This window comes from Thermobia domestica, chromosome 5 (genome assembly GCF_964235325.1).
Source record: "Thermobia domestica chromosome 5, izTheDome1.hap1.1, whole genome shotgun sequence".
In the NCBI taxonomy this organism is placed as follows: domain Eukaryota; kingdom Metazoa; phylum Arthropoda; class Insecta; order Zygentoma; family Lepismatidae; genus Thermobia; species Thermobia domestica.
Genome location: NC_137458.1, coordinates 202,530,889 through 202,558,083, shown reverse-complemented (window position 1 = coordinate 202,558,083; position 27,195 = coordinate 202,530,889). Strand labels below are relative to the sequence as shown.

The following is a 27,195-nucleotide window of genomic DNA, read 5'->3' as shown; positions in this document are numbered from 1 at the left end:
ATGACCAGCTCCCAAGTAATCAGAAAGAGTTGAAGTTTTATGAAGACTCAGTTAGTGTGTTGAAACTGTTACGTGTTTGTGTTTTTATATATTTTTATCGCACAACCTTGCTCAGTGTGTTGTTGTGTTTAGTTTAATAATAATATTAGTAATAGTAATAATTATTATAAGACTACGCATGTAAACATTTTAGTGACAATTTCCGGAATATTGTAGAGTTATTAATGACGTATCAACAAAATAGTTTTTTTTTAACAGCTCCAAGAACAACTTACCCCTTGTGAATTTTCTCAGGGCATATGAGTTAAATGCCATAGTGTTAGGTTATTAATAAAATATCATTAATGAAGTACGGATAAAATGATACAATCGTTTTTGAGAAAATTGTCCGGGAGAAACTCACAACCCAAGACTAACAATCCTTGTGATTTTTTTAAAAAAAACAAATGAGTTGTCATATTGTCGGGTTATTAATAAAATATTTACAAAGTATGAACATAATCACCTGTGTTTTGTTTTCGAGAAAAAATCATCCAGGAAGCTTCCCCTATTAGTAAACTACCCATTCTAGGTTTTTCCTAGAGAAACGACTTATGCCATATTATAGAGTTGTTGGTGGAACATTAGTTTATGAAATATAAACGAATCTTTAGACCAGTTTTTGAGAAAATTGCAAATTTTAATTTTAACCTATCAGTAAACTACCCTTATTTTTAAGGGTAGTAAGATTTTTTAAAATGTCCCTACCAACTCTTATAAAAATTCGGTAGGTTTTTAATTTGGTCTCGGTAGATTTAACGGTATGGTCTCTAGGCAAGTGGACATCTTTACAGCGGGACGAACAGATAGACATGGGGACGAGACGGGGTGGACAGACGGATAGACATCTAAAAATCTAATTTTAGATATGTTATAGACAATGAAATCTGGAGTTCGATTTTTTTCTCGATCATCATACTTCATTCCTATCGTAACTCGAAAATAAAAATGGAAAAATTAAAGAAAATTTGAAGAAAAAAAAAAGAGATCACTTTCATACTGTTACGCAATAGTATAGTAGGCTAATAAAACAGTAATTATGTGCATCCAGTTAGATAAATGAGAGTAACAAATTCGATTAATCAGTATCAATGGCGTAGGCAGGGCACTAACTAGGCTCAATCTTCCTTCTTTTTAGTAGAGTGATACCGAAATGGATTGTGCTTTTATGTGGTATGTTCCATTTGTGACTCTTGTATGTAGAGATATTGCTACTCTTTTATGTAGATACTTTTTGTTACGAAAAACAAGCTTTACACAAATATATTTAAAGAAAAATTTACTTCCCATAAGTTCCATTCTCAACCATACACAAAATTTCAGCAGATTAGTTATACACTGTATCCTTTTTTCAACTATTTTTCGTTACCATAGAAATCAACCTTTACTATCTGTGAGTGCGAATAGAGAGCATTAGAAAGCAAAGTGGATGTATACATTTTATTGTGTTATTTAGCTTATTTTATTTTGTATCCTATTTAGCTACAGTATAGCCGCATTGTTAGCTTGTGCGACTTCGAAATCATGGTTTCTAGTTCTATTATCGAAGGGAGCAGTAAAATATTTTGGCATTGACCCACTATCATGAGGCAAGTGGGGAGTTACCTGAATTAAGAGGTAACGAACTCCGATCCAGAAAGTCAGAAATAATGGCATCTGGGAACTGATGCGCTGGCCGAAAACACTAAACTTCGTGTTATAAGAACCCATGAAGAACTCTGACCGAGCATATGACCAACATTTCAGCCGATTACGACATATAATGCTTGGTGTGTCAGTGAAAGCGCATTTCATCGTCACGGGAATTATTAGTGCTCTTCATGATATATTTCTGGCTATACTACTGATCAGTATATAACTTTGGGAAGTTCGTAATTACTATAATGTGTTGATGTAGTTTAGAATTTTCCCCTTTCATATTTATACTATTATGTAAAAGTAAATCAATCATCAACATAATTGCCATACTATAGTTAGAAACACAAAATTGGGACAGGAAACTCCATTGCCATGAAAAAAGTAATAAGAAATGATATTTTAAATATATATCCTAAGGATAATTTAAGAGGTTCAAATACTTTCCCCAAGAATAAAGTACTCATATTAAGAGAATAAAATCTGATATATGAGCTTCCCATTAAAAAAAAACTTAACTTGTACTTCAGCGTTTTTTTAAACTTTCGTTCTTAAATAGGAAAAAAAGGGGGGGCAACTTCTATCTCACAAATTTCGGCTCTGTATTGTGAAACTGGCAAACGTGAGGATTCACTCAAGTTAGAGGAGTGGAATTCGATATTTAACCTCTTAATTAAATATAAGAGAACAAATGTTTCGATAATTATCTTTCGAGCTGGAGGAAATTAAAGAATTTGTATAATATTCAATTTCCAATTCGTTTTACAGAAAATGTTTATGAGTATTCTTTAAACTTGGAGGTAAAAGGTCTGGCACACTAATTCCTAATTGAAATCAACCGAAAACGTATTTCAGCCCTTTCAAAACTTCAGCTCCTAAAGGAGACAATTTCTACTATTAAAATTTTTAAGTCTTTATTTAGAAAATGCTTAGTTAATATTCGCTTAAGTTGAAGACGTGAAATTTGATATATGAACAAATGATGGACAATCAGAAAATATGTGTTGCAACGTTTTGGACAATTCAGCTTTAAAAGAGAGAGGGGAAATTTTTACAATATTTAAATTTCCAGTTTTATATTCATTAACCCTTTCCGGATCCTGGCTTTTTGGGCTATTTTTTAGACTTTCAGTCAAGCAGCTACTCTATCGTCACTGTTTATCCTAGGATCATGGTTCATACCTCATTCTCTTCAGAATAGAGCTGGCTTTCGAATGGTACCACTTGCATGCTCATACCATATAGCAGAAGCGGGGAAAAAATGTCAAAGTGAAAATTTCGGAGGGAAAAATTTTTTCTCGAACTTTGCCCCCCCCTGGACCCCTCCTCTGTCATCGTAGCCATAAAAAAATCTGATAAATAGTACTTGGTATACTGAATGTGTGTGCCAAATTTCAAGTTTTTATCTTGAATAGTAAGGGCGGGATAATTTTTATCAAAAATTCCCACAATGCCCCAAAGTACCATAAAACACTATGATCTCAGGGAAAAAAAATTCCTGAGACATCCCTAATTACCCTAGGACTATAATCCGCCAATCATTCTCTTCAGAATAGAACTGTCTTTCAGGCGGTACCATTCACATGTCTCCATCATGTATCTAAGGAGCGAAATTCCTGAAAAAAAGGTATTTTTGGGGCAAATTTTCCCTTTTTCAACTTTTGCCCCTCTGGACCCTCCTGTTTTTATGCAGAAATCGGAAAAAAAAACTTCTAGTAAATACTACTCGGTGGACTGAATGTTTGTGCAAAATTTCAATCTTCTACGTGAAAAAATAGGCCCGCCAGAAAAACTTTCCCTACCATGCCCCACTTTTACCCTATACAGAAGTATATTTGGATAAAAATTCACTGAGACGGCCCTAATTACCCTAGAATAATAATTCTACCGTCGTTCTCTTCAGAATGGAACTGCCTTTCAGACGGTATGACTCACGTGGTCCTATCATGTATGTAAGGCGGGAAAATGACGAAAAACGGGATTTTTGGGGTAAAAAATCCCTATTTTTACCCTTTTGCCCCTCTGGTCCCCCCCCCTGTTTTAGCACTGACATCGGAACAAAAAATGTGGTACATACTACTCCGTGGACTGAATGTTTGTGCAAAATTTCAATCTTCTACGTAGAAAAATAAGCCCGCCAAAAAATATTGAACATACGCTTAGAAAATGAGAAAAGAAATTTTTGACTTATGACGTCATCACCTCCTATGTCTGGACGCAAGACGGTCTGAAACCATACGTAATGTCTTCTGCAAGGGCTCTGGACTTGGAAAACAAAAAAAAAAAAAAAACGGACGAAAAAGCTCAAATAGAAGAGAAATAACGCAATGTACCATGAAAAGTGCATATGGTACAAATTGTACCATAGGATCCCGAAGGGGTTAAATCTTATTCTTCTCGTGTGACGAATGAGCGCTTCTATTATATTCATTCGTCGTTTGCTTGAATAAACACAATAAGCTCTAACTTTCGAACTTCATTTGGAGGGCCAGGAAGCTGTTTGGGGGAAGAAAGTTTGTACCATGTCAACACCCTCCTGCTCTACATAAACCTAAAGTAGTTGAACTTTACTAGTACTTCCGGTTTCAATACTTATTTCCGTAGAACAAAAACGGTATGAAATATAAGCAGCTTCTTTATATAGATCCAACGTTCCGAGAATAAATTTTGTGTTTTATGTATCTGTTCAAACCGGAAGTAGTGAAAATCTACGATTTTTCGGTTACAAAACTGATCGCATAATGAATAAAATGTAAATAATAGCGATAAACAGAATTTTTAAAATATGTGTTTAGTCTGCAAGAATATATTCAACCTGTAATTTTATCCTCCTAATCCAACCGGAAATGGTAGACATCAATTAGTAGTTGTGATTTCAATATTAATCTCCATTGAACAAAAACAATGAAAGAGAGCGAGTAATGGTTATTTAATACGGATTCAGCGTGCGAGGGCACTTTCTATCTTTATTCTTATTCCTTTATTAAAGCCAGTAGTTATATATGCACTACCTCAATTTCAGAATTGAATTCGTATGGTTTTGAAGTCTACCGTAGTTTTACACTGTGGAACGAAACTCACTTTTTTTTCTAATATTAGACCCTATATATGTTATTTACTGTACCTGAACACAATAATATTCCGAACTTTTAAGCTCTGAAATAAGCTTCAGATAGATATCTTAAAGGTTAACTATGTACAAGATGTTAAAAGTAGAATTCATTGCTGTGTGAACTGAACGTGTCAATTGCTTTAATTTTTTAAAAGTATTAAAATTTAATTCAAATTAATGAATCATATTTCTGCACTTTGTGAAAGGTTAACGCTTGAAAATATTATGAAAGTTTAATCATAACTCATAATGACCGTTAAACAGTATTCAGTTATATGCAAACTTTTGACTTCAGAAATTTGATTAACCCAAAGTTTATAGTGCGCTGGACAAGTGACGAATCTCCCTTTTCACCTCACTATAACACATAACAGTGTCACGTGTACATTACGTAAAATTTTTAGATTTATGGTGAGAGGCTTTCTCAATTAATATTGAAAGACAAAACAGTAGTAGTTTCTATCACTTCCGTTTTTAGTAGAGAGATTAGAGAGGAGATGGAATATATTCTTGGGGCCTTTAATTAATTGCAGAAAACCCCTTTTTGCTATCTATTACCATCTTTACTCTATAGCAATTAACGTGGAAACTAGAAGACCTGATTTCCTGTTTACATGGAGGGCTAAAAGAGAAGATAGTACATATTTTTAGTACGCTAAATAATTTCAAATAAACGCTTCTAGTATTATTTTATAGTTTTTGGTCTATGTAGATGAGTATTGAAACTGAAAAATGTAGTGGATTGATAGTATTTCCGGTTTTAGTAAAGAGTTACGAATGGGGATAAAATATATTCTTAGAATACTTAATCCATTCAGGAAACCGCTTCTCGCTATCTATTACTGTTTTTGCTCCACAGTGTTCAACGTTAAAACGGGAAATGGTTGATTTCTATGACTTTCAGTGGATGGATCATAAACTCGATTCCTTACTTTTGATCTTGTACACCATGTCCAAATTTGATGGTGAGCCATCGAGTATTGTAGTTCTTCGGATTTTTGCCTCCGAGACGGACGGACACATAGACATGGACAAGGTAAATGTAGCAAGGATTTCTGGTTGATAAATAAAACTTCTTAAAAATGAAAGTGATCTTGAGTGGGATCGAATCCCGAGAAAACGGTTGAATCGTTTGAAATGGTTTTTGATAATCAGCGACTTTTCGAACTGGGTTTTTATTACGTCGTTTAGATTAAAATCTGTATGTTAAGGGGAATATAGAGGGCCAAAATTTAGGAGGAAGATTGAGTATTTCACTACCCTGTCAAATTAGGAAAATGAAAGTTGGTATAGAAACTCCTCATTAAAAATAAATGGAAATTTGTCCCAGGAGAAATTTATTTTTGAAATTCCCGTTTTAAGGTACAGGAAGGGCTCATTTTTTAAAAATAATGTTTCACTACATTGAAAGCGTTTGTTTGTTCTTTGTGATCGTATTACGGCAAACTGGCTGAAAATTTTGAAATGATTTGTAGAACTTAATTAGTATCTACCTCGAACAAAATATTTAACACGTCACTTTAATGTATACGGCGTATTCCAAGGGAAAGAGAAGTTAAAATTTATGCCGAAAATAGAGTAGTTTGTGGGTTTTATTAGGGCTTAACGATATAATTTCAATGGTCGTATATGAAACAGTTGTAATGTTATCTCTCCACATATAAAAGAACTAACCTGAAAAAAAAATGTTGAGGTTGAAAGTGTTAACCCTTCAATTGGTAAGCATTGAAAAATTCTAGTTAAAATGTTTTGGTTTCTTTTTATGGTTGAAACATGTCTTTCTAATCAGAATTTTGTAACTTTTGAAGTATTTTGTATTTTGAATACAATATTTAAGATGTTTATTTCCAAGCAGTATTGCTCTAAAATAGCTAATCATGTATTACTAATGAGCAACATTGCTCGTAATATCGTCAATTATGGTAATTAGAAATATTTTTTCAGAAGGAGTAATTGAAATACCTTCGTACAGACCAAGAAAACACAAATAAAATAAACTTTTGAGGAACTCGGGAATTGAAGCATCTGCATACTAAATTTGGCAGTTTCCTGTTGACGAGGATTACAGCTATCTAAACAAGTGATCCGCAAATCACTTGTATGAATATTATATGAAAGCAATAATGCCAACTAAACGATCGTCATGTATAGCCGAATAGACAGTGATGTTGCATGTAAGCAACAGTTCTAAATGGAGGGTAATATAATAATAATAATAATAATAATAATAATAATAATAATAATAATAATAATAATAATAATAATAATAATAATAATTCATTTTTTAACTTGACAGCTGTTTCAAATAGAAACTCGGTTTATTTTCTTGTAGCACCTTTCTACATGAAGTGTCTTCTTGCTCAGTGAAGCATTGCTCAAAACGTACATTAGAATACTCTGGAATAAGATTTAAATGAAACTGAAATTCTGTGCTTTATTAGCAATACGTCTCCTCTGATTCGAATTGATACAGACAATAAAAGCAGGTCACAAATTCCGACGACGTTATGTCCTTCTTTGTCCATCAATTAAGTGGAATCATTTTATTCATCTACTGTGCTTCAGTCGCTTCTCTCCCTCTTCCGTTCTACTGCCTTTGCTCAACTCCAGTGACCCATGTCATCCAGTTAATAACCGTAGCTCACACGGAACGCTAACAACCTTTAAACAATCGGCGCCACTCGCACATTCAATCTATTCTGCTCTAGCAGCGACAGTTTGCTTATCGATCTTCTCTTAAATGAGTACCACAACACGACCATTCCTCACTCCTACGTATTTTCCAAAGACAAGTTTCAATCACTGAACAAGGCCAAGGAGAAGCGAAAACCATGTCGACGATACAAGAAAAATATAAAGAATAAGACACAGTGCAAATTTAAAATTCACTCCTTTGTTTCCAAGCATCAATGTAACCTAAATAGTATATTATAATATATAACAGCTCTATTTCCATAAAAATTTGCATATACTTGTATGCTAAAAAAGAAAAAAAATGTTCAATGGGAAATAGGAGAACCTCTCGAATTTTCAACAAGTTACAGTCGACAGAATATGAATGACTTGGAAGGAACTTTGTAGATAATAGCTGATATCAAGCTATTATTCACCAGGTTACATTTAGGAACAAACCATGATCTCTATCATAGGATTTTCAAATTTGCTTTCTTATATTAGTATCAAGTGTTGATCCCTTCTATTTGAATTACAGTATTATGTTTCAAATGTAAACTGCGGTTCCTGAAATTTTCTAATTGTGTTAAGATCATGTATGTCCGGCAATTTAGGACGAGAGAACATAATGGAAAATGGGTATCCCTTGTAACATACTCATATATTCTTTGTAGTTATTATTCAAATCTTTGTTCGAAGCCCATGGAAAAAACTAACCATTGTTGTGAGTAGAATGTGGCCAGTTCTCTGAAAATCCGTTTTTCTTTTATTAGTTTTCTAGTGCTACTATATAGTACATTCGTTTCCCTCTGAATCGATTAGTGGTCGAATTCTCTTTAATCATGACAGAGAACAATATTTCGTCATGCTGTTTCCCTTATGTATCGAATGTTTGTTAGTTTCGAAGTTTCAGTTATATATATACACACGAATACTTATTGTTCAGTGCATATCTCAAATATAAATACATGAAAAAATGAATGAATAAACGTTGAACATGATAAAAGTATGTACTAATTCTTTCCTCTTTACTGGCAGGAAAAGGAGGGTATCTCTTTCTAAAGAGTAGAACAACAACCGGAACGCATTATATTTACGGGAAACGAATTGCAACGAAATGAAGTCATTCTTAAAACGTATCTTCCGAATACTGTGTACATAAACAATAATCTACTATAAAATACACAGCAATGTAAATACTCATTTACAATTGAATATCTTTTATGGTCATTTTATAAACATACACCCAGGCAATAGAATATGTATTATTTGTTATCAAAAGCATTGCAAATTCAGGTTTGTACAATCGAATCTTGTGAAGTTTTAACATTTACGGCTCGTTTAAAAACTTTTCAACTTACAGATGTTAGAGGAAAAATTACCGTGAATCTACACAAATACATCCATAGAGTTTTCAGTTGCATAAAGATATATTTTAAACAGAAGACCTATTGGTTTCTTTCAATGACGCATTAATCTGAATATAGTCAACAAATAATTACTGCTAATATTTCGTTGTTCACAACTCATGCACGTATATTATACATTCTTTAGTAATTTTCATAGTTCTTATGTTTCTTGCACTAGAAGTGCTTCATTTAAAATATTAAAGAACTTAGAAATTTCGTTTAGAGACATCTATTTGTATTTGGACAAATTAAACATATACGTTGAAATCTAACAACAAAATTGTGACACTGATTTAATTGAAATGTTTATTTGTGAAATATTTAGTTCATTCCAAGCAATGTGAGCATTTGATGGATAACATCGCACCAATTAGTTCCTGAGGCTCCTGCTTTACCCACAGTACCTTCAATCCATCAGCTCGTTTCACGTTTATCGTCTACCCCTTTATTCTTCAGAGTATACCACAGTATATTAAAGAAATTTAAGCACAAAATTGTAGTAATGGTGTGAAGAAGAAAGTGAAATGTATTTTACAGCCTGAAAATTGCAACAAATCACCAAAGAAAGAATTTAAGAAGGAATATTCCAAAAACAGGATCATAAATATGAAATGAAAATTTTAAATTTAACTTCCCACAGTTATGCCTTCTCGGCTAAAAGAGACGAATGACTAATACAAGTGAATAATTATGAAATAAAATTTGTGTGTTCTCCCACCGGGAATCGAACACGAAATCACATACACCAAAGGGATACATGCTATCCACTACATCAGCAGGCAGGACTAAAACCATAATCTATGTAAAAGTAAACAGTAGAATGTATACGGCGCGAAGCCGTGCACAGATAAAGCGATCAAAAGCTTTTCAATGAACTTAAAAGTTTGTTACTGAATTCTCTGTCTATGTTGTCTCTCTGGCTGTTCGTTTGTCTGTTATTTGCGATTTTTAAATTTTCAACCCGCCATTCGATAGAGCATCAAACACTATCTGAGAAAATGATGAAATTTTTCGCGTCACTTACCGTTGCCGAGATATTGGCCAAAAAATGACCGATTTTTGGAGATTTAAGGAGCTATATCTCGGGAACGATAAGCCATAGAGAGATGATACTGGTGTTGATCAATACATAAGAAGATGGTAAACATTTTGGTACCAAATAGTAACCGGCTGCGCTGGCCAACGGGCCACCGTTCCTCAGATATTGGCCAAAAAAGTTCGAATTTCGGGAGATTTAACGAGCCATGTCTCGGAAACCGTAAGTCATAGAGATACGATATTTTGCGAATTTTTGCGAGAAACAGAAGAAGGTGCGGATAAAACTATTACATGTAGGAACAATTACAGTTATCCTTCCCGCTCCATCTTCCCATTCTTTTTAAGTTCGTTCTGGCAATGCTCTTGGAGCATTCTCAACTGGTTGTTTCTGTTTTTAGGTGTGCAAAATTCAAGATGGTGGTAGAAATCATGCCTTTCAATTCATTACGTTAATCTGCTGGAACAGGTAACAACATCATGTAATCTGCTTCTCTTGGAGGCGACATAGTGTAGTGGGGAGCGGCCTATATTGTAAGAGTTGATCTCGCACGATTGTTTGTCCATCCGCCAACTGCACCAAATTCACGCCTGGTTATGGTTCCTAGTTCACGCTAAGAAAATGTTCTGTCCTTCATAACATTGGTATTGTATAAGGATGCAAGATACAAAACTCAACCGTGTTTTAGTTTATAAAATGGACATCACATAAAAACGTTGACGCCAAAATATGGTTTCAGTAATATCGATGGCAGACATGTAACACAACGGTTAGAACATCGATGGTTCACAACAGGGATTATTCGAAACACGAACAATGTAAATGTGATGGAACATAACATCGGTATTCAAAATATCAACAATGCAAAACTCAATAGATAAAATGTCAATGGCACAAAATGACTATTTTACTCAAAAGTGAGTTACCAGAAACAAATTTTCAGTTTTTTTTTAAATGACATGATTGCCTTGGTTCCCGAAAATATGCACAAAAATAAAGGAATCTAGCGCTAGTTATGCTCAGAGTTGCAACTCAAATTGTTAAAAATATGAACATAAAATTCAACTCTTTCTCACTTCACTTATATATCTGTAATTTCATAAGCCATCTTACGTTTCAAGAAATGAGAGTAGTATTTAATAAGCATGGAACATGAAGCAAGTTAAACACAATAAGGTCTTCTTTCACAGTCAGTTTCATTCCGCCTATGAACTTGTTATGATAGCTTTCTTCTTTCTTTCTTCAGTGAACGGTCTCAGGAGGCAGACAGACAGAGGAAAGAAGTTCTAAGAAATTGAGCTTCTTAGGCTCATGCACTACTTAGAACAAGAGGCCGGCGCACACAGAGACGCAGAATAAGACGCAAAGGAAAAAAACGTGGAAGTCGATTTAAAGGCAGATGGTTGAAGAAAGACATCTAGGAAACAAAAAGTCAAGTTCTGAGCTAATATGGCTGTACTTTGACTCATAAGCATTTTAAAATTATTTACTGGCATTGCTACAAGTTTCTTTTAATAAAATAATTGTATTATAGCCATCAAGTAACTTTAAAAACGACCACAAGTAGCTTTTCTGTCATTGGTGTTGTGCGTGTTGCCTAACCAAACACTTAAAAAAACTTTAAGTCCTTTGGGGCAGGGTAAGGGGCTGTCCCAGAAAAATTTAGAAAATCAGCAAGGTCGGTGCCACTAATGGCACCTTTTCCGCACTAGCCGTCATCGAATTTCCAACAAAAGTGCAAAACGCTCCACCTTAATCTACAATTCTAAGCTAAATATAGTGCTAAATAAAATAATAAAAAAATGTATTTGGAAAAGTGATTGTGTTTATGTTATTCAAATATAAATCAATGACACATAGTAGTACTAAATACATTACAAAAACATTTGGACCCTTTTCTCCTGCATAATATAAGTGAATCTTAGAGTACAATCCATAAGAGTTTCTTAAAAACAAAAGTATAACCTACGCAATATTCAGCAGACTTACGTTTTCAAAAAACAAAAGATCAGCTGTTGAAAACCCATCAGTGGCTTGCAAAATCAACCTTTTAGACTGATCATTCAAACTGTTATGAAAGAGATGGGAGAAGAAAACAGAAGAGAAAACTCTGCCTTGAAATTAATTAGCGCTCTGAAAGGAAAAGCACCGGGAAGCAATTAACATAGAAGAAGCTAAGAGCAGGGGAGGAAAGAATATAATTACTTGTTTAACTCCTTTTGAAAGCAATCTAAAGATTTACTTATTTTTTCTGTTCCTGAAAAATGATAAAATTATGATAAAGGGAATTAATTAGTTTGATTCTAATTCCCAGCGTTCTTTATTCTGTTTAAATATTCATTTTTAATGTAAACTAAAGAAGAAATGAAATTTTCATTTATAAGTTTGATTTTTCATGCTATGAAGTATTTTCTTCTTTCTTTTCTCAAAATAATAACTCTTTCAATATTAGCTGTTCGATTATGCTTTAATCCAGTACTTTCCTACCCCCCCTTTTTTTTTACTTACGGCACACTTACCTAAACACTCACGACATGGCGACATACTTAAGTGAATTTTTATTAATGGCGAATTACGGTAGAGTAACACTATAATTTTCAATGAAGTAGTGACTCTAAGTAATTGCTGCTTATGCAGACATTAACTCGTACAGTCTTTCTTAAAATTGGATTTAAATAATGTTTCATGATTTTTAAATTCTAAAATTTAGCGACACGCCTTATTGGACTGCACTACACACCGGTTGGGAACCACTGCTGTAATCAACTGTTTATGCTTTTTGCAGTTAAGAAAAATGGTTTATTACTGAAGGTCAGTAAAAGTCCAACGGAGAAATTCACCATAACGTGGACATATATTGCTATATATTAAAAATGTAACACCTAGAAGGAGCACAGGTGGAGCAAGAAGAAGCAATAAATATGGCAATAAATATTGCAGACAGGCGACTTAATGTGAAATGATTACATTTACTGCTCTATTAGATGTGAGATGGCGCGCGAGAGACTAGTAACAAGTCCAGAGGTCAGTAATGCATGGACGTCCCGAATGGTCGGAACAAGAAGGTGTATACAGAGAGATTTTGGGTGTCCTTTTCATGTTGGGAAGTCATATGTCGTCAAAGTATATTAAATATAGTTGGGGATCAACAAGACTTTTTGCAATCATTGACAAGACATATTTTAATTGGCGAGAAATCAGGTGAACGTGCTGGCCAAGAAATAGTGGAAATTATATTCATTTAGGGAGTGAGTCGTTGCGTGCTGCATACGGACTTGCGTTAGCTTCTGGTCGGACTGGAACCACAACGAAGTTTCAACACCCTTGAAAGTTCAAATTTTCCATACTTTTAAACACAACTAGACACGAAGTCCAATACAACTCTATGTGATAATTTTCAGTGCGGGACCAGTGTGGCGACGTAGAACGAAGGCATTCCATTTACTATTGCCATGGCACCTCAAGGCACTGATGTAGTCATCAAGATGCTGAAACAGAAGCGATATTCTTCCGAGAACAGGATGTCGTGTTTTCGGCTCTTCATGTGAAACTTCTGCAGCAGTATTAGTCTATGCTATGGGGAGGCTATTGTGATGCTTCATACTGTTTTGTTGCCTTTCTGGAGAAACTGATAGCATATACGCATCCGTCCAACAAGAGTACCAATATTTTGGAAGAATAATGCGCAGGCGCAATATACTATAATTCTTCCCAATAAATGGCGGAAACGTGCTGGAATCCAGACACTCATCACGCCAGCATTCGTCGATTTGTTAGACACTCATTGCTGTTACGTGCCTTTGGTTGTTGCTTTCAGAGAGCATGGCCAGTGTTCGCAGTGCGTTGCGCAACTGTACTGCTGATCAATTTCCTGTCCTTTCATCTTCTGTACACTATGCAAGTGTGAAGTCACTCTAATATTTTCTTCATCTATCATTTTTATTGTCCAGCAGCACACACAATAAGAAAATATTTTTTCTCAATTCGTCAAAGTTTTTCATTTTTTGATTTTGATGAATATTAATTGTGGCTTCATAACTATTTTCACTGTGTTGATAAAAAACGAAGAACTACTATTCCTTTGGTTGAAACTATTCAAAATCAGAATTAGAAAATTATATTTAAATATACCTTTGCTAAGAATTATTGGACTTTTATGCAAATGTGGCATATGCTTATTTCGTAATAAATAAATAAATGTTATTTGTTTTCTTTGAATTACTCGTAATAGTTGTGCTGAAATCGATCAATGGTGAGGTGATGGAAAATATCCGTATTCAAGGATATCTATTGTTTGGTACTACAATTTGCGGCATCGCCAAATATCATTATAAAAGGATAATTTTGATAGCTTTTCTATTTTAAGATGCATATAATATTTATTTGTATTGTTGGATATCATTGTCACAATATTACCGAGCTAGACCGGAGTTTTGTTTGCTTGTAGTAATATGTTATCCCGTGACCTACTAGGGCTTAGAACCGAAAGTGTTCATAGGATCGTAATCATTTTTAGGGAAACTAACAAGGGAACATCTTATATTGAAAATAGCGTTGCCTAATCAAACAATTTGCAATCGATAGAGGAGTAAAGAAAATGGAGAAATCCAAAGTTTTACGGGCCGACACCCAGAAACACAGGAGATACAGAGGAAAGAAGAATCTAGAATCATGTGAAGATAGCAATGCAAAAGACACACTGACACAGAAAGAAATTTAAAATGATTAAAGTAATCAAAATGGCATTTGCACAACAATATTGTAGGCAAAAATTGTACCCACAGACATGCTCAATACCATTATATGTAATGTAGTGTTGCCAACTGAGCACAAAATGAAGTTTTGTTAAATGGCACGGAACACAAATTAGAACATCTAAGAAATCTAATTATGAGTAAAACCATATATGTGAAGTCTTGATGTACAGTGTTGCCAATATTTGAAGATAGACCTATATGAATCTCGGATGTAGAAGAGAACATACAGTACACGATTCAAACTAGTTAAAACCAAGATATGAGACAACAAACAAGAATATAATCACTGAAATACGAAAATAAGGGACGAAGCACAGTGTCGAAGCAGGTTTGCCCACGTGGAAAATCAGATTAGTATCTAACACAACACACAAAACTGAAATGATGTATGTCCTTGGATTGACAATTGATTAGCAGGCTCAATTTTCTGATGCACGTAATATTGTATTACCTCAAACGTTATTGGTTGTCAATTTTTCAGTGTTGCTGTTAATAAAGCGCTCCGCAGTGTATTGGTACTGTATGTTCTCTTCTACATCCTAGATTCATGTAGGAATTCATATAGGTCTATCTTCAAATGTTGGCAACACTGTACATCATGACTTCACAGGTATGATTCTACTCATAATTAGATTTCTTAGATGTTATAATTTGTGTTCCGTGCCATTTAACAAAACTTCATTTTGTGCTAAGTTGGCAACACTGTATTACATATGATATTATTGAGCATGTCTGAGCGTACAATGTTTACTTATTATACTGTTGTGTAAATGTCATTTTGATTACTTTAATCGTTTTGAAGTTCTTTCACATGATTCTAGATTGTTCTTTCCTCTGTATCTCCTGTGTTTCTGGGTATCGGCCCGTAAAACTTTGGATTTCTCAATTTTCTTCACTCCTCTATCGATTGCACCTTGTTTGATAGGGCAATGCACTATCAATATAAGATGTTCCCTTGTAAGATCTATTGGAAACAGTTCATGCAACAATAGAACTGAAAAATAAACATTCTAAAGTAAAAAAATGTCGAAATTGAGATTTCAATTAATTTACATATTACTACACTGTTCAAAACATTTACACGAAATTTTAAATTTAAGAATTTGTAGACTTCCATAAAGTTCTTCTGGATTTATCACTATATTCAAAACTAAGAGTACGTCACTGGTAACGAAAATAATAATAATAATAATGGCTACTTACTCGAAATCGGCCTCAATAATCTTGTTCATGCAGTGAAACCTCCTTAAATAACACTGTCTATAGTATTGACAGACTTCTCGTCCTGGCAAAAATAGATGTATTATTACGGAACTAAACCCTCCCTTTTAGAACACTATCAGATATGGACACACACAGCCATCTAATCCTTCCCTCTTCCCTCCCCAACGTTTTATTAATGATTTCATAACGACTAGGAGTCTCGTGGCAGAAGTGGTTGGATTGTTGTCAAAGGAGCTTCGAATTCTCTCGTGATAGCTAGATACGGAATCATGGATTATTTACATCAGATTAAGGTAAAGTACCATTCTTGCCAAGCAGTATTCGAACACCAGGCTGTATAAGCTCGCCCCTAGAAATTCATCACATTTGCTCTACCTTTCCTATAAGTTTGCCATGCTACTTTCTAAAAAGAGTTTGAGTTTCATTTCAAAACTTATCTATAGATACTTATCAGTATAAAACTTGGCCTTATGCCATATTACCTATGTGTAGCTAGAAAATGCATTTATATTGGAACGAATATTAATCTTATTAGATTTCATTGGTTTACTCTTAATGTACTTACCCGACATTCATTCCGTAACTGGAAAAGTCAGAATTCCAGTTACGTTTCATTATTTTAGTTTATACATATCTATCAGATATGGACACACACAGCCATCACCTTTTGCAATTTAAAAATAATCTTGCCATACACCACGGTAAACAGAAAATCACTTCTTCACAAAATATCAGCTACGTAAAGTCGACTACATATACCCCCTCTTCAAACAATGTCTCAAAGAATGGTGAATGTATATCAAACATGCACATACATCATAATATGTCATAATAGACCAAGGGCCAATAACTCTCCCCCTGAGAAACTTCTCCACTATATTAGAAATGTTCCTTACTGTCCTTAGAATTAAAAAAAAAAACAGTTGTTGGTCAACATATGTGCAACACTTGGGTCCTGGTTACCTTAACCCTTTAGCACCCGTGTATATTTACAGACAACAGATTGGAATGAGGTATAAAACTGAAACAAGTTATACCTCGATTGATTTGTAACACTATAGGCTTTCAGTTTACGTAATGAACGAGACATTTCTGCATACAAAGGAAAAATAATTGAGGGTTATTCAAGAAAATTTCCCTTAAAAATATCTTCTCGTGATTCTTTTAGTTATTACATGGCAACATTACAAACTACGTGAATAATAAATTCTATTTATGTGTTCCGTTTTATGTTCAACTTAAACTGAAAAGTTCATCTTGATCCATCAAATAGCAGCTGAGGAAAGTGTCTTTTGTAGTCTTCACATGTTTCATAATAATTGATTTTCATGGAAGTACGAGTACGACTTTGTGTCAATGTTCCGTTTTATTTTTCTATAGGAAACAAGTGATACAAATTATCTTAGTTGATTTTCTTATACGTTATATTATGACAGATTTCCAGCAACAATAAATTCCCAGGAAGATTTTATGGTTTTTGGTCCATGGCGTAATAAAAAATATTTCAAAACAATAATTTTACTGTTGTACGGTTACATTATGTTGTTTGAAAATACTTGTTGTTCTGCTATTCTACAATGAATACAACTTCCAAACATGTCTGCTGATGTGTGAAGTTATCAAACAACTCTCGAAGTTAATATGTAGGGCATGTATTCTTATTGCATGTGCACACAGATAATCGCATTTAATATAGTATGTAATATATAGCTCTTTAATTGCCAAATATTAAACAATTTGTTATATTCTTTGTGCTCTTCTCTGGCTGTAACTTAATAATAGTAACACATTCGCCCTGAAATCCACGTGTTCTCAGTTATCCTGAAAAAGAATGGCAAACAAAAATAAGCCAGTCAGACAGACGAGAATTGCAACAAGAAAAGGGATTGCTGTTTTAAAAAATCGAAAATTCTGTATACGGTAATGTAATGTAACTTCAACACATCGATGTATATTAAAAACTTTTGAAATTAGAAATAAAAAGAAACAGGCTGAGGTTCCAAAAACAAATTCACTTTCAAGGAAGTGACATCTAAAAATTAAAGTGAAAATGACAAAATACAAAAACAAAATAAGGAACTTATGCAGGCGAAATCCAAGAACCAGGAATATTTAAAGTAAATAAATAGTAAACAAGGGAAAGTCTTTGGGTAGTCAGTCGGGTAGTCTCTGGCAGTCTTTGGGCAGTCAATCGGGCAGTGTTTTGGCAGTCTTTTGACAGTCGGTCAGTCAGTCAGAATATCATAGTTAGTCGACCACGAGAATTGAAACCTGGTCAGGATGGACCTAAGCATATGCAATCAATATATCCTGTAAGTACTTTTATTAATTATGCTAAAGAGGCGACACATAAAATGTTCTGTGGATGGAGGTCTTTCACTATGACAGACTTAATTTGTTATCAATTACAATTCCTGTAATTATTATTTTGTAACCATCTTTCAATTCTATGTAACTGGTTCCAATAATAATTAACATGCATCTGAATTAGTATTTGTTTATTTCTAGAACCACTCAATAGAACTATGCACATCTAATATAACGAATAATAAGCAATATCCTATAATCATTATTCAATTAGTAACAAATCTCTCTATTTTGAAGTTACGAAACAATAATACACTACACATAAAACGAAACTGACGTGAGAACGACAAATTTCATCGAAAAAACTTCCATAAAAACTTTCAGGTCAAAGAACTGCTGCAAGAGAGTGACACTGCAAAACCCCACCGCATAACAACAATTTGCATCCAAATTCCTACAGAATACAATTTTCCGCCACACGTGATTCAGCAGACTGACTTAGCAATCCTGGTAGTTTTGTGAAACTTCAGTAGTCCGAGCGATAGATCGTCTTTGTGTCGTATTCTGTAGGAATTTGGATGCAAATTGATGTTAAGCGTTGCAGTTTTGTAGTGTCACTCTCTTGGTGCAATTCTTTGACCTGGAAGTTTCTATGGAAGTTTTTTTGATGAAATTTGTCGACCTCAGGTCAGTTACGTTTTAAGAGTAGTGTATTACACAGAATTTTCGATTTTTAACAACAGCAATCCCTTTTCTTGTTGCAATTATCGTCTGTCTAACTGGCTTATTTTTGTTTGCCATTTTTCAGAATAACTGAGAACACGTGAATTTCAGGGCGAATGTGCTACTATTATCAACTTACAGACAGAGATGAGCACAAAGAATATAACAAATTGTCTAATATTACGGCGATTAAAAAACTGCATATTACATACTATATTAAGTGCGATTATCTGTGTGCACATGTACACGTCTTGACGTGTCTTTGGGGACTGTGAGCCGGACGTTACACTTTCAACTCAAGCTGGAAAAAGCCATGAAAGCTCGCGGTCATCTTCTCATGGATGCCCACCAAAAGGAACGAAAGTGTAACGCCCGGACGTTGTATGAACGGCATCTGGCAAAACAAAGGTGGATGTATGTCGTAACACTCGATGAAGCATGGATTTACCTTTCCGACTGCGGCAAACCGAGAGCCATCATGTACCGAGAGAAAGGCGCCAAGAACTTCAGAAGGTGGGTCCGTGTCTGTAAAGAATCCTTCCGAAGAGGGTTCATGGTAGTTACTGGCTACTATTACCGAGGTAAACTGAAGATTCGTAGAGTGCCGAAGAACTGCAAAATAAATTCGCAGTATTTTCAGGAGCAGATCATGCAGCCGATCTACGAGCATGAGCTTCCAACAATGTACTGAAATGACGCCAATCTGGTGCGCATTCACATGGACAAGGCCTCATCACATACCTCACGATCGTCAGTCGCATTCTGCAGGGAGATGGAGGAGGCAACTAGTATACAGGTGATACCTTTCAATGAGGTACCTGTTAAATCTCCAGATGCAAGTCCTATGGACTATTGTGGATTTGGATTGCTGAAACGCGCTTTGGGAAAACGGCGTGTGACAGCTGTGGAAGGACTTTGGAAAGTTGTGCAAAGGGAATGGGACAAGATTCCCCTCCGAGTTCTTCAGAGAAGCCTATTACAGTGGAAATTACGCTGTCGGGCTATTGTTAGGAACCAGGGGAAACACATCGAGCACTTACGGACCTGGCGAAATGAATTATTCTAAATTTTTAGGTAAGTCGAAATTGGCCAAATGTATACTGAAGAACCTCTGTACTTGTCCCCCCTTGGAATCCACAATATGGGCGCTTTTGTGGGCAGACATGTTTGGAAGCTGTATTAATTGTAGAATAGCAAAACAACAAGTATTTTCAAACAACATAATATAACCGTACAGCTGTAAAATTATTGCTTTGAAATATTTTCTATTATACCAGGATCAACAAATCATAAAACCTTCCTGACGGATTTCTCGGTACTGGAAATCTGTCACAATATAAGGAATAAGGAAATCAACTAGAAGTTATTTTTGCCATGCGTTTTCTATACAAAAATAAAACGGAACATGGACACAAAGTCATACTCGTACTTCCATGAAAATCAATTATTATGAACCATGTTGTACAATATGATGTATGTATTTGTAACTTCACTCAAGTACAATGACAATGCTAAAAACAATGTTCATACTAGTGGACTGTAAGGCTTGATTCGTACACCACATGAATGCAACCAAATATAAATTCACTGTATTTAATGATTACACCTTCAGTTTGCACACAAAAATAATACACGAGAATAAACATATTCACAAGGTCTTTAGTTGTAAATGTTTGTAATACGATGGCTTATTGTTTGTGCTAAAATGTTTGATCTTCGACCATAATATATGGTCCACCAAATCTGCATGTTCTTGCTGCCACGCTCACACTATATTCACCAAACAATAGAAAAGCGTTAAGCAACTTGAACACTGTTGCCAGCTAAAGGCACACACACTGTTAAATACACAAATAATCCCAAACATACTCCCCCCTGTTGGTCAGCTAAGGTCTGACCAAATAAAACAAAATGATACATATAAAAAAAACGAAACAAACACAAAACTTGAAGCAATGTTACAACTGTACTCAAATCTCAATTCTAATCCTTGTTATATAGTAATGCAACTAGTTTCTTGATGGAACGTTTATATGTTCCAGTTGTAGTACGAACCGTCACTACACGAACTAAGAAATCCTTTCCTGGGAACACTTTTTCAATGATGCCCAATTTCCACTGCAATGCAGGAACGTTGTCTTCAATCAGCAAAACTACATCTCCGACCTTGAGATTGTGTTGCGGTGAAGTTGTCTTAGAGCGTTGTTGAAGACCATGTAAATAATCTCGGGACCATCTCTTCCAAATGTGTTGTTTTAGTTGCTGTATCTTCTGCCAACGAGATAAGCGGTTGTATGGTAGATCGGTGAGGTTAGGCTCTGGTAAAGCTGTAAGTGCTTCTCCAATTAAAAAATGTCCAGGGGTGAGAACACTGATGTCGTTAGGCTCACTTGATAGCACTGTAAGTGGTCGAGAGTTGAGACAGGCCTCAATCTGTGTGAGTAATGTTGCAAACTCTTCATATGTTAACACTGCACCTTTTGTAATACGAAGTAGATGGTATTTCATTGATTTTATACCGGCTTCCCATAGTCCTCCAAAATGCGGCGAATTTGGTGGTATGAAGTGCCACTGAATTCCTTCGGTCGATGTAAAATCATGAACTTGAGAACTAAAAGGATCTGATGAAAACAGCTGATACAATTCTTTCAATTCGTTGTTGGCTCCAACGAAATTTGTGCCATTGTCGCTGTGTATTTTGAGACATCTTCCTCGTCTGGCTATGAATCTGCGTAAAGCTGCTATGAATGACTGCGCACTAAGATCTGTTACTAATTCCAGATGTATTGCCTTGGTGGATAAACAAACAAATAACGCAACGTATGCCTTACGTACAGATCTATTTCTAACTGCTCCTGATTTTATGTAAAACGCTCCAGCGTAGTCCATGCCTACGTTTAGGAATGGTCTGGCTTGCTGCACACGAGCTGCTGGCAACTGTCCCATAAGTTGTTTTGAACCACTGGCCTTTTACTTGAAACATGTGAAGCAATGTTGGATCACTTGTTTTACTACCTGTTTGCACCTGGTGATCCAATATTTCTGGCGTAGTGATGATATTAATAATTGGGGTCCAGCATGAAGTAATCTTAAGTGTTCTGCTTCAACTATAAGTTTTGTTAAGTGTTGATTTGAAGGCAGAACTATTTGATGTTTGGCGTCAAATGGAAGTTGACTGTTCTCCAATCTTCCTCCAACTCGGATCATGCCTTCACTATCTAAAAATGGATGTAAATTGTTCAATTTATTTCTTGACGGAACAATGTTTCCATCACGAAGATGCTGCAATTCGCTGTGAAACCCAATTTCTTGTGTCCATTTGATGCAAACATGGAGCGCTGTGTGGAGTTCTTGTACTGAAAGTCCTTCTGTTAGTTTGTTTTGCTTGTGTCTGATGTTATGAACAAAACGTCTACAATATGCTATTGTCCTAACTAACCTTGACAATTTTGAGAATCTTCTTATGGTTTCTTTGCACCAATTGTCTAAAGTGACTGTCAATGTTATGGTTCCCTTACTCTCTGGAACTTGATCTGGTTGCAGTGAATCCTTACTTGTGACTGACCAATTAGATTCTAAACTAGAAAGCCATTGTGAACCGTGCCACCATAATGAATTGTCCTTTATGGAAACTGCATCTATTCCTCTTGAAATCAAGTCTCCAAGGTTGTCTGAAGAAGTTACATGTTTCCAACAGCTGATGTCAGTTAAGTCTTGAATTTGAGCTACTCTGTTGGCCACGAAAGGTTTCCATTTGTTGCACGGAGAAGCTAGCCATGCCAACACGATTTGGGAGTCGGTCCATAAATGGACGCTACTTATGTTCAATTTTAAAATTGGTAAAATCTTGTGAACTAACTTTGCCAAAACAACTGCTGCGCATAACTCCAGACGTGGGAGAGTGATTTTCTTGACTGGGGCCACACGTGATTTAGCACATAATAACTGATATTTCTCCTTGTTGATTGATCGATCGCATATAAATGCAGACTCCATATGCTCTTTGAGAAGCATCTGAAAAACCATGGATCTGAATCTCCGCTATGTTTCCTTCAACGAGTACATATCTGTCGAATTTAATCTGATTGATTAGTGGAAGTTGCTTGTACAATTTAGTCCATTTCTTTGCTAATTCCATCGGTACACTGTCGTCCCATTGAACCTTTAGCCGCCACAATTCTTGCAAAAATATTTTGTATGAAATGACAACTGGTGAAATTACTCCTAATGGATCGAATATAGAGGCAATGATTGAAGCAATCTGGCGTTTAGTAATGCACTCTTGAACCTTCATTGTTGACGTCTTGCTTTCAACGAGAAATATATCCTTGTCTGGATACCATGACAATCCTAATGCCTTGACGCCTTGGCCTTCGTGGAACTGGATTGGACGCTGCACTTCTCGAAGCTCTGGCGAGATGGATTTCAATAACCTTGGATCATTCGAACTCCATTTCCTAAGTGTAAAACCTCTCTTTCTCAGTAACTCTATCAATTGCTTCTGGACCTCTAGAGCTTGCTGTATGTTGCTCATGCCACTACAAACATCGTCAATATAGAAATCTCGACGTAATATTTCTGCTGCTACAGGGTAATTATGCTCTTCTTCGTCTGCTAATTGCTGTAGGCATCTTGTGGCGACAAATGAAGCACATACAGTACCATACGTTAGTGTTTTCAACTCAAAAACTTGAATCGGTTCATTTCTAGATCTTCTCCACAATATACGTTGTAATGGCGTGTCTTCTGGATGAACATTGACCATGCGATACATCTTAGCGATATCTGCAGTGAATACTACCGAATGAGTTCTAAAGCACAAAATGATAGAAAACAAATCTTGCTGTATTGTAGGACCAACTAAGAGAATGTCGTTGAGGCTTTTTCCGCTGTCAGATTTTGCTGAAGCATCAAACACTACACGGAGCTTCGTTGTAGAGCTTGTGGGCTTAAAAACTGCATGATGTGGCAAATAGTATGCAACGCTGACGTCCTCCTTTTTACGCTCATCTAACCTTACCATGTGACCAAGATCTTCATATTCTTGCATGAATTCTGTATATTTAGCTTCAAAGTCCGGGTGTTGATCGAATCTTCTTTCCAATTGCTTTAATCTAACCAATGCCTGCTGATAAGAATCGCCTAAAACTATACGGTCTTCAAGCAAAGGCAATCGTACAATAAAACGCCCTGTATGATCTCTTGTTGTATTTTGAACGAAATGTCGCTCACATGCAAGCTCTTCGCTTGATCTAGGTGTAACAGTAATTTCTTCTAGTTCCCAGAATTTTTGAAGTTGTTGCTGTAGATCTATGTTTGTCTTCACAAAACATGTTGTTAATGGAATATGGGGGTCACGTTCTTGAGGAATGCGTCCTGCCACGATCCATCCCAATTCTGTCTCCTGAAGCACTGGAAAATCACCTGGCCGTGTTTTGTGTCCTGACTTCATAATTATGTAGAATACTTCCGCACCTAACAGAATATCTATGTCTCCAGGCGTATTAAAAGTAGGATCTGCTAGAACAATGTCCTTGGGAATGTTCCAATCGTCATAATTAATTCTTTCTTCCGGTAGTTTACTTGTAATGTGAGGGAGAACTGAACAACTTATATTCAATGAAAATGCGTTAACACATGAATTGACACTAATATCTACAGAGTACTTTGTATTAGATATCGCTTGATTTATACCTTGAATTGGAGTATACTGTCTATACCGTTTGATGTTCAATTGTTGCACCAAATTCTCTGTTACGAAATTGGTCTGACTAGCACTGTCTAGAAGCGCGCGACAAGGAACCAAATTTCCCTTATTATCCCTTACTTTTACTATTGCAGTAGATAACAACACTCTTGCGTTAGGCCTAGCCTTTAATGCACAATATGACACTTGCCCTAAATTTTCACTGGAATCTGAGTTGTTACTACGCTCTTGCACCGCGGCACTGCTTACACTTGGAAACCGCACTGATTTGTCCTTTGTTACGTCTACATGCAATAATGTATTGTGCTTTTTGGAACACTTTTTACAACCTCTCGATTTACAATTCTTCAAAAAATGATTACTTTTCAAACAATTCATGCATAATTTATTTTTACGAATGCACTCCAATTTTTGGCTGTGTGCCGCATTCACAAAGGACGAACAAGAATATAAGGGATGCTGGTTATTACAAAATTCGCATGCATTTGAAAATGTTGATAAATAAGTGTTTGATGACTGAATACTTTTTGTTTGCTTGTTTTGTACGCTACTACCCTGCTTCACACCATCAATACTAGTTCTCATGTTCTCAAGCAACTGACAACGTTTCTCGAGAAACGAAAAGAATTCTGATAAAGCAGGAAAATTAGAATTCGTATTTTGAAGTTCCCATGACTTTCTAGTAGTTGCATCTAATTTTGATACAAAGTGTTGGGTCAAAATTACGTCTGTGAGGTTTACGTTTGGCTCAAGTGCTTGTAGCGCATTTATATTGCTAGTAGCTGTATTTATAAAAGCGCGAAGTTCACTTACATTTTCTTTATACACTGGCTTGATTTGTAGTATTTCGTGAATGTAAGAAGAAGCAATTAGCTTATTATTTGAATACCTGTCAACGAGTAATTGCCATTCTACTGAATAATTTGTTTCGGTAATTGGTAAATTTTCAATTAGGTTTAACGCTTCGCCCTTAAGAGAAGTTCGGAGGTACTGAAACTTCTGTACTGTGGAAATGTCTTTATTCTCGTGAATAAGAGATATAAAAGTGTCCTTATATGATAACCAATGTTTACAATTCCCGTCAAATGCAGGCAACTGAATGACCGGTAATTTAACTTGTGCGCTACTGCTAGTGCTATTATTAACCGCTGATTCTTTACTTCCATGCTTTAAAACAAGTGCTTGCATTTGAGCCTCTAAAGAAAAATACACATTTTCAATTTCTGCACGAGCGTTTATTGCTTCCGCTTCGGGTTCGATTTGATCAATTTCAATAGTATCTTGCACCTCCTGCAACTTTGACCAAACGTTATTTAGATGTTTTAATCGTGCACGTATTTCTTCTATATTGCCTTCATTTGGATCAAAGGCCTGAACAAAAGTGTTTATTCTGGTTAACTGGCCTCTGTATGCAGATCTTTGCCTTAAAAGACGCTGGTGTGATTCACTCATGATTAAATGCTACGCAGAAATATGAAGAATAAAAAACTACTGACCTGTTGATGATGTTTTTTTTCTTTTTTTTACCTATGAAATATACTCCAGAAGCCTGGTCCTGGTACAACAGCTGTCCGCCTACACAAAACGTGATTATTGTCCAACGTACGTGATAGCACCACATATAGGTCGACACAAACACATTTCTCTTCACAACAGCACAGAACAATTCTCAGAAATCTTTGCACTCATCCGGCCCGGAGGACCAAATGTACAATATGATGTATGTATTTGTAACTTCACTCAAGTACAATGACAATGCTAAAAACAATGTTCATACTAGTGGACTGTAAGGCTTGATTCGTACACCACATGAATGCAACCAAATATAAATTCACTGTATTTAATGATTACACCTTCAGTTTGCACACAAAAATAATACACGAGAATAAACATATTCACAAGGTCTTTAGTTGTAAATGTTTGTAATACGATGGCTTATTGTTTGTGCTAAAATGTTTGATCTTCGACCATAATATATGGTCCACCAAATCTGCATGTTCTTGCTGCCACACTCACACTATATTCACCAAACAATAGAAAAGCGTTAAGCAACTTGAACACTGTTGCCAGCTAAAGGCACACACACTGTTAAATACACAAATAATCCCAAACACATGTCATGACTATTAAAAAACATATTTCCTCTGCTGCTATATGGAGGATCAAGATGAACTTTTCAGTTTAAGTTGAACATAAAATAGGACACATAAATACATTTTATTATTCACGTAATTTGCAGTGTTGTCATGTAATAATGTACATTGATACAAAATCATACTCGTACTTCCATGAAAATAAATTTTTATGAACCCAGTAAAGACTATAAAATACATATTTCCTCTGCTGCTATTTGATAGAGGAAGACGAAATTTTCAGTTTAAGTTGACCATAAAACGGAACACACAAGTAGAGTTTACTTTTCACCTAGTTTGCAGTGTTGCTATGTAATAGCTAAAAGAATAGCGAGAAGGGACTTATTAAGGGAAATTTTCTTAAATATCCCTAAATTAGTTTTCCTTTGTATGCAGAAATGTCTCGTTCATTACATAAACTAAAAACCTATAGTGCTACAA

The 27,195-nt window shown here is 35.4% G+C and overlaps 3 protein-coding genes across 3 annotated transcripts in view; 1 reads left to right on the top strand and 2 right to left on the bottom strand.

Annotated features, from left to right (window-relative positions):
* LOC145686348 (arrestin domain-containing protein 3-like) overlaps window positions 1-27,195 on the top strand; it is a 510,445-nt gene that overhangs the window by 66,706 nt on the left and 416,544 nt on the right. The gene's annotated exons all lie outside the window — the stretch shown is intronic.
* Window positions 20,899-21,861, bottom strand: LOC145685365 (uncharacterized). Its single transcript, XM_081757753.1, has one exon. The coding sequence runs from the start codon at window positions 21,859-21,861 to the stop codon at window positions 20,899-20,901; it is 963 nt and encodes a 320-aa protein (XP_081613879.1).
* Window positions 22,847-26,074, bottom strand: LOC145685364 (uncharacterized). The gene is made up of 2 exons (XM_081757752.1): window positions 25,177-26,074; window positions 22,847-24,906 (listed from the first exon to the last, which is right to left on the bottom strand). The coding sequence occupies exons 1-2, from the start codon at window positions 26,072-26,074 to the stop codon at window positions 22,847-22,849; spliced, it is 2,958 nt and encodes a 985-aa protein (XP_081613878.1).

Excerpts from the sequence above, each read along its gene's own strand:
- LOC145685365 (XM_081757753.1), bottom strand. The coding sequence starts at position 21,861 with ATGGGACAGTTGCCAGCAGCTCGTGTGCAGCAAGCCAGACCATTCCTA.
- LOC145685364 (XM_081757752.1), bottom strand. The coding sequence starts at position 26,074 with ATGAGTGAATCACACCAGCGTCTTTTAAGGCAAAGATCTGCATACAGA. Across the intron at positions 24,907-25,176 it reads TATTGATGGTGTGAAGCAGG|ACGTAACAAAGGACAAATCA; the intron begins GTAGTAGCGTAC and ends TATTGCATGTAG.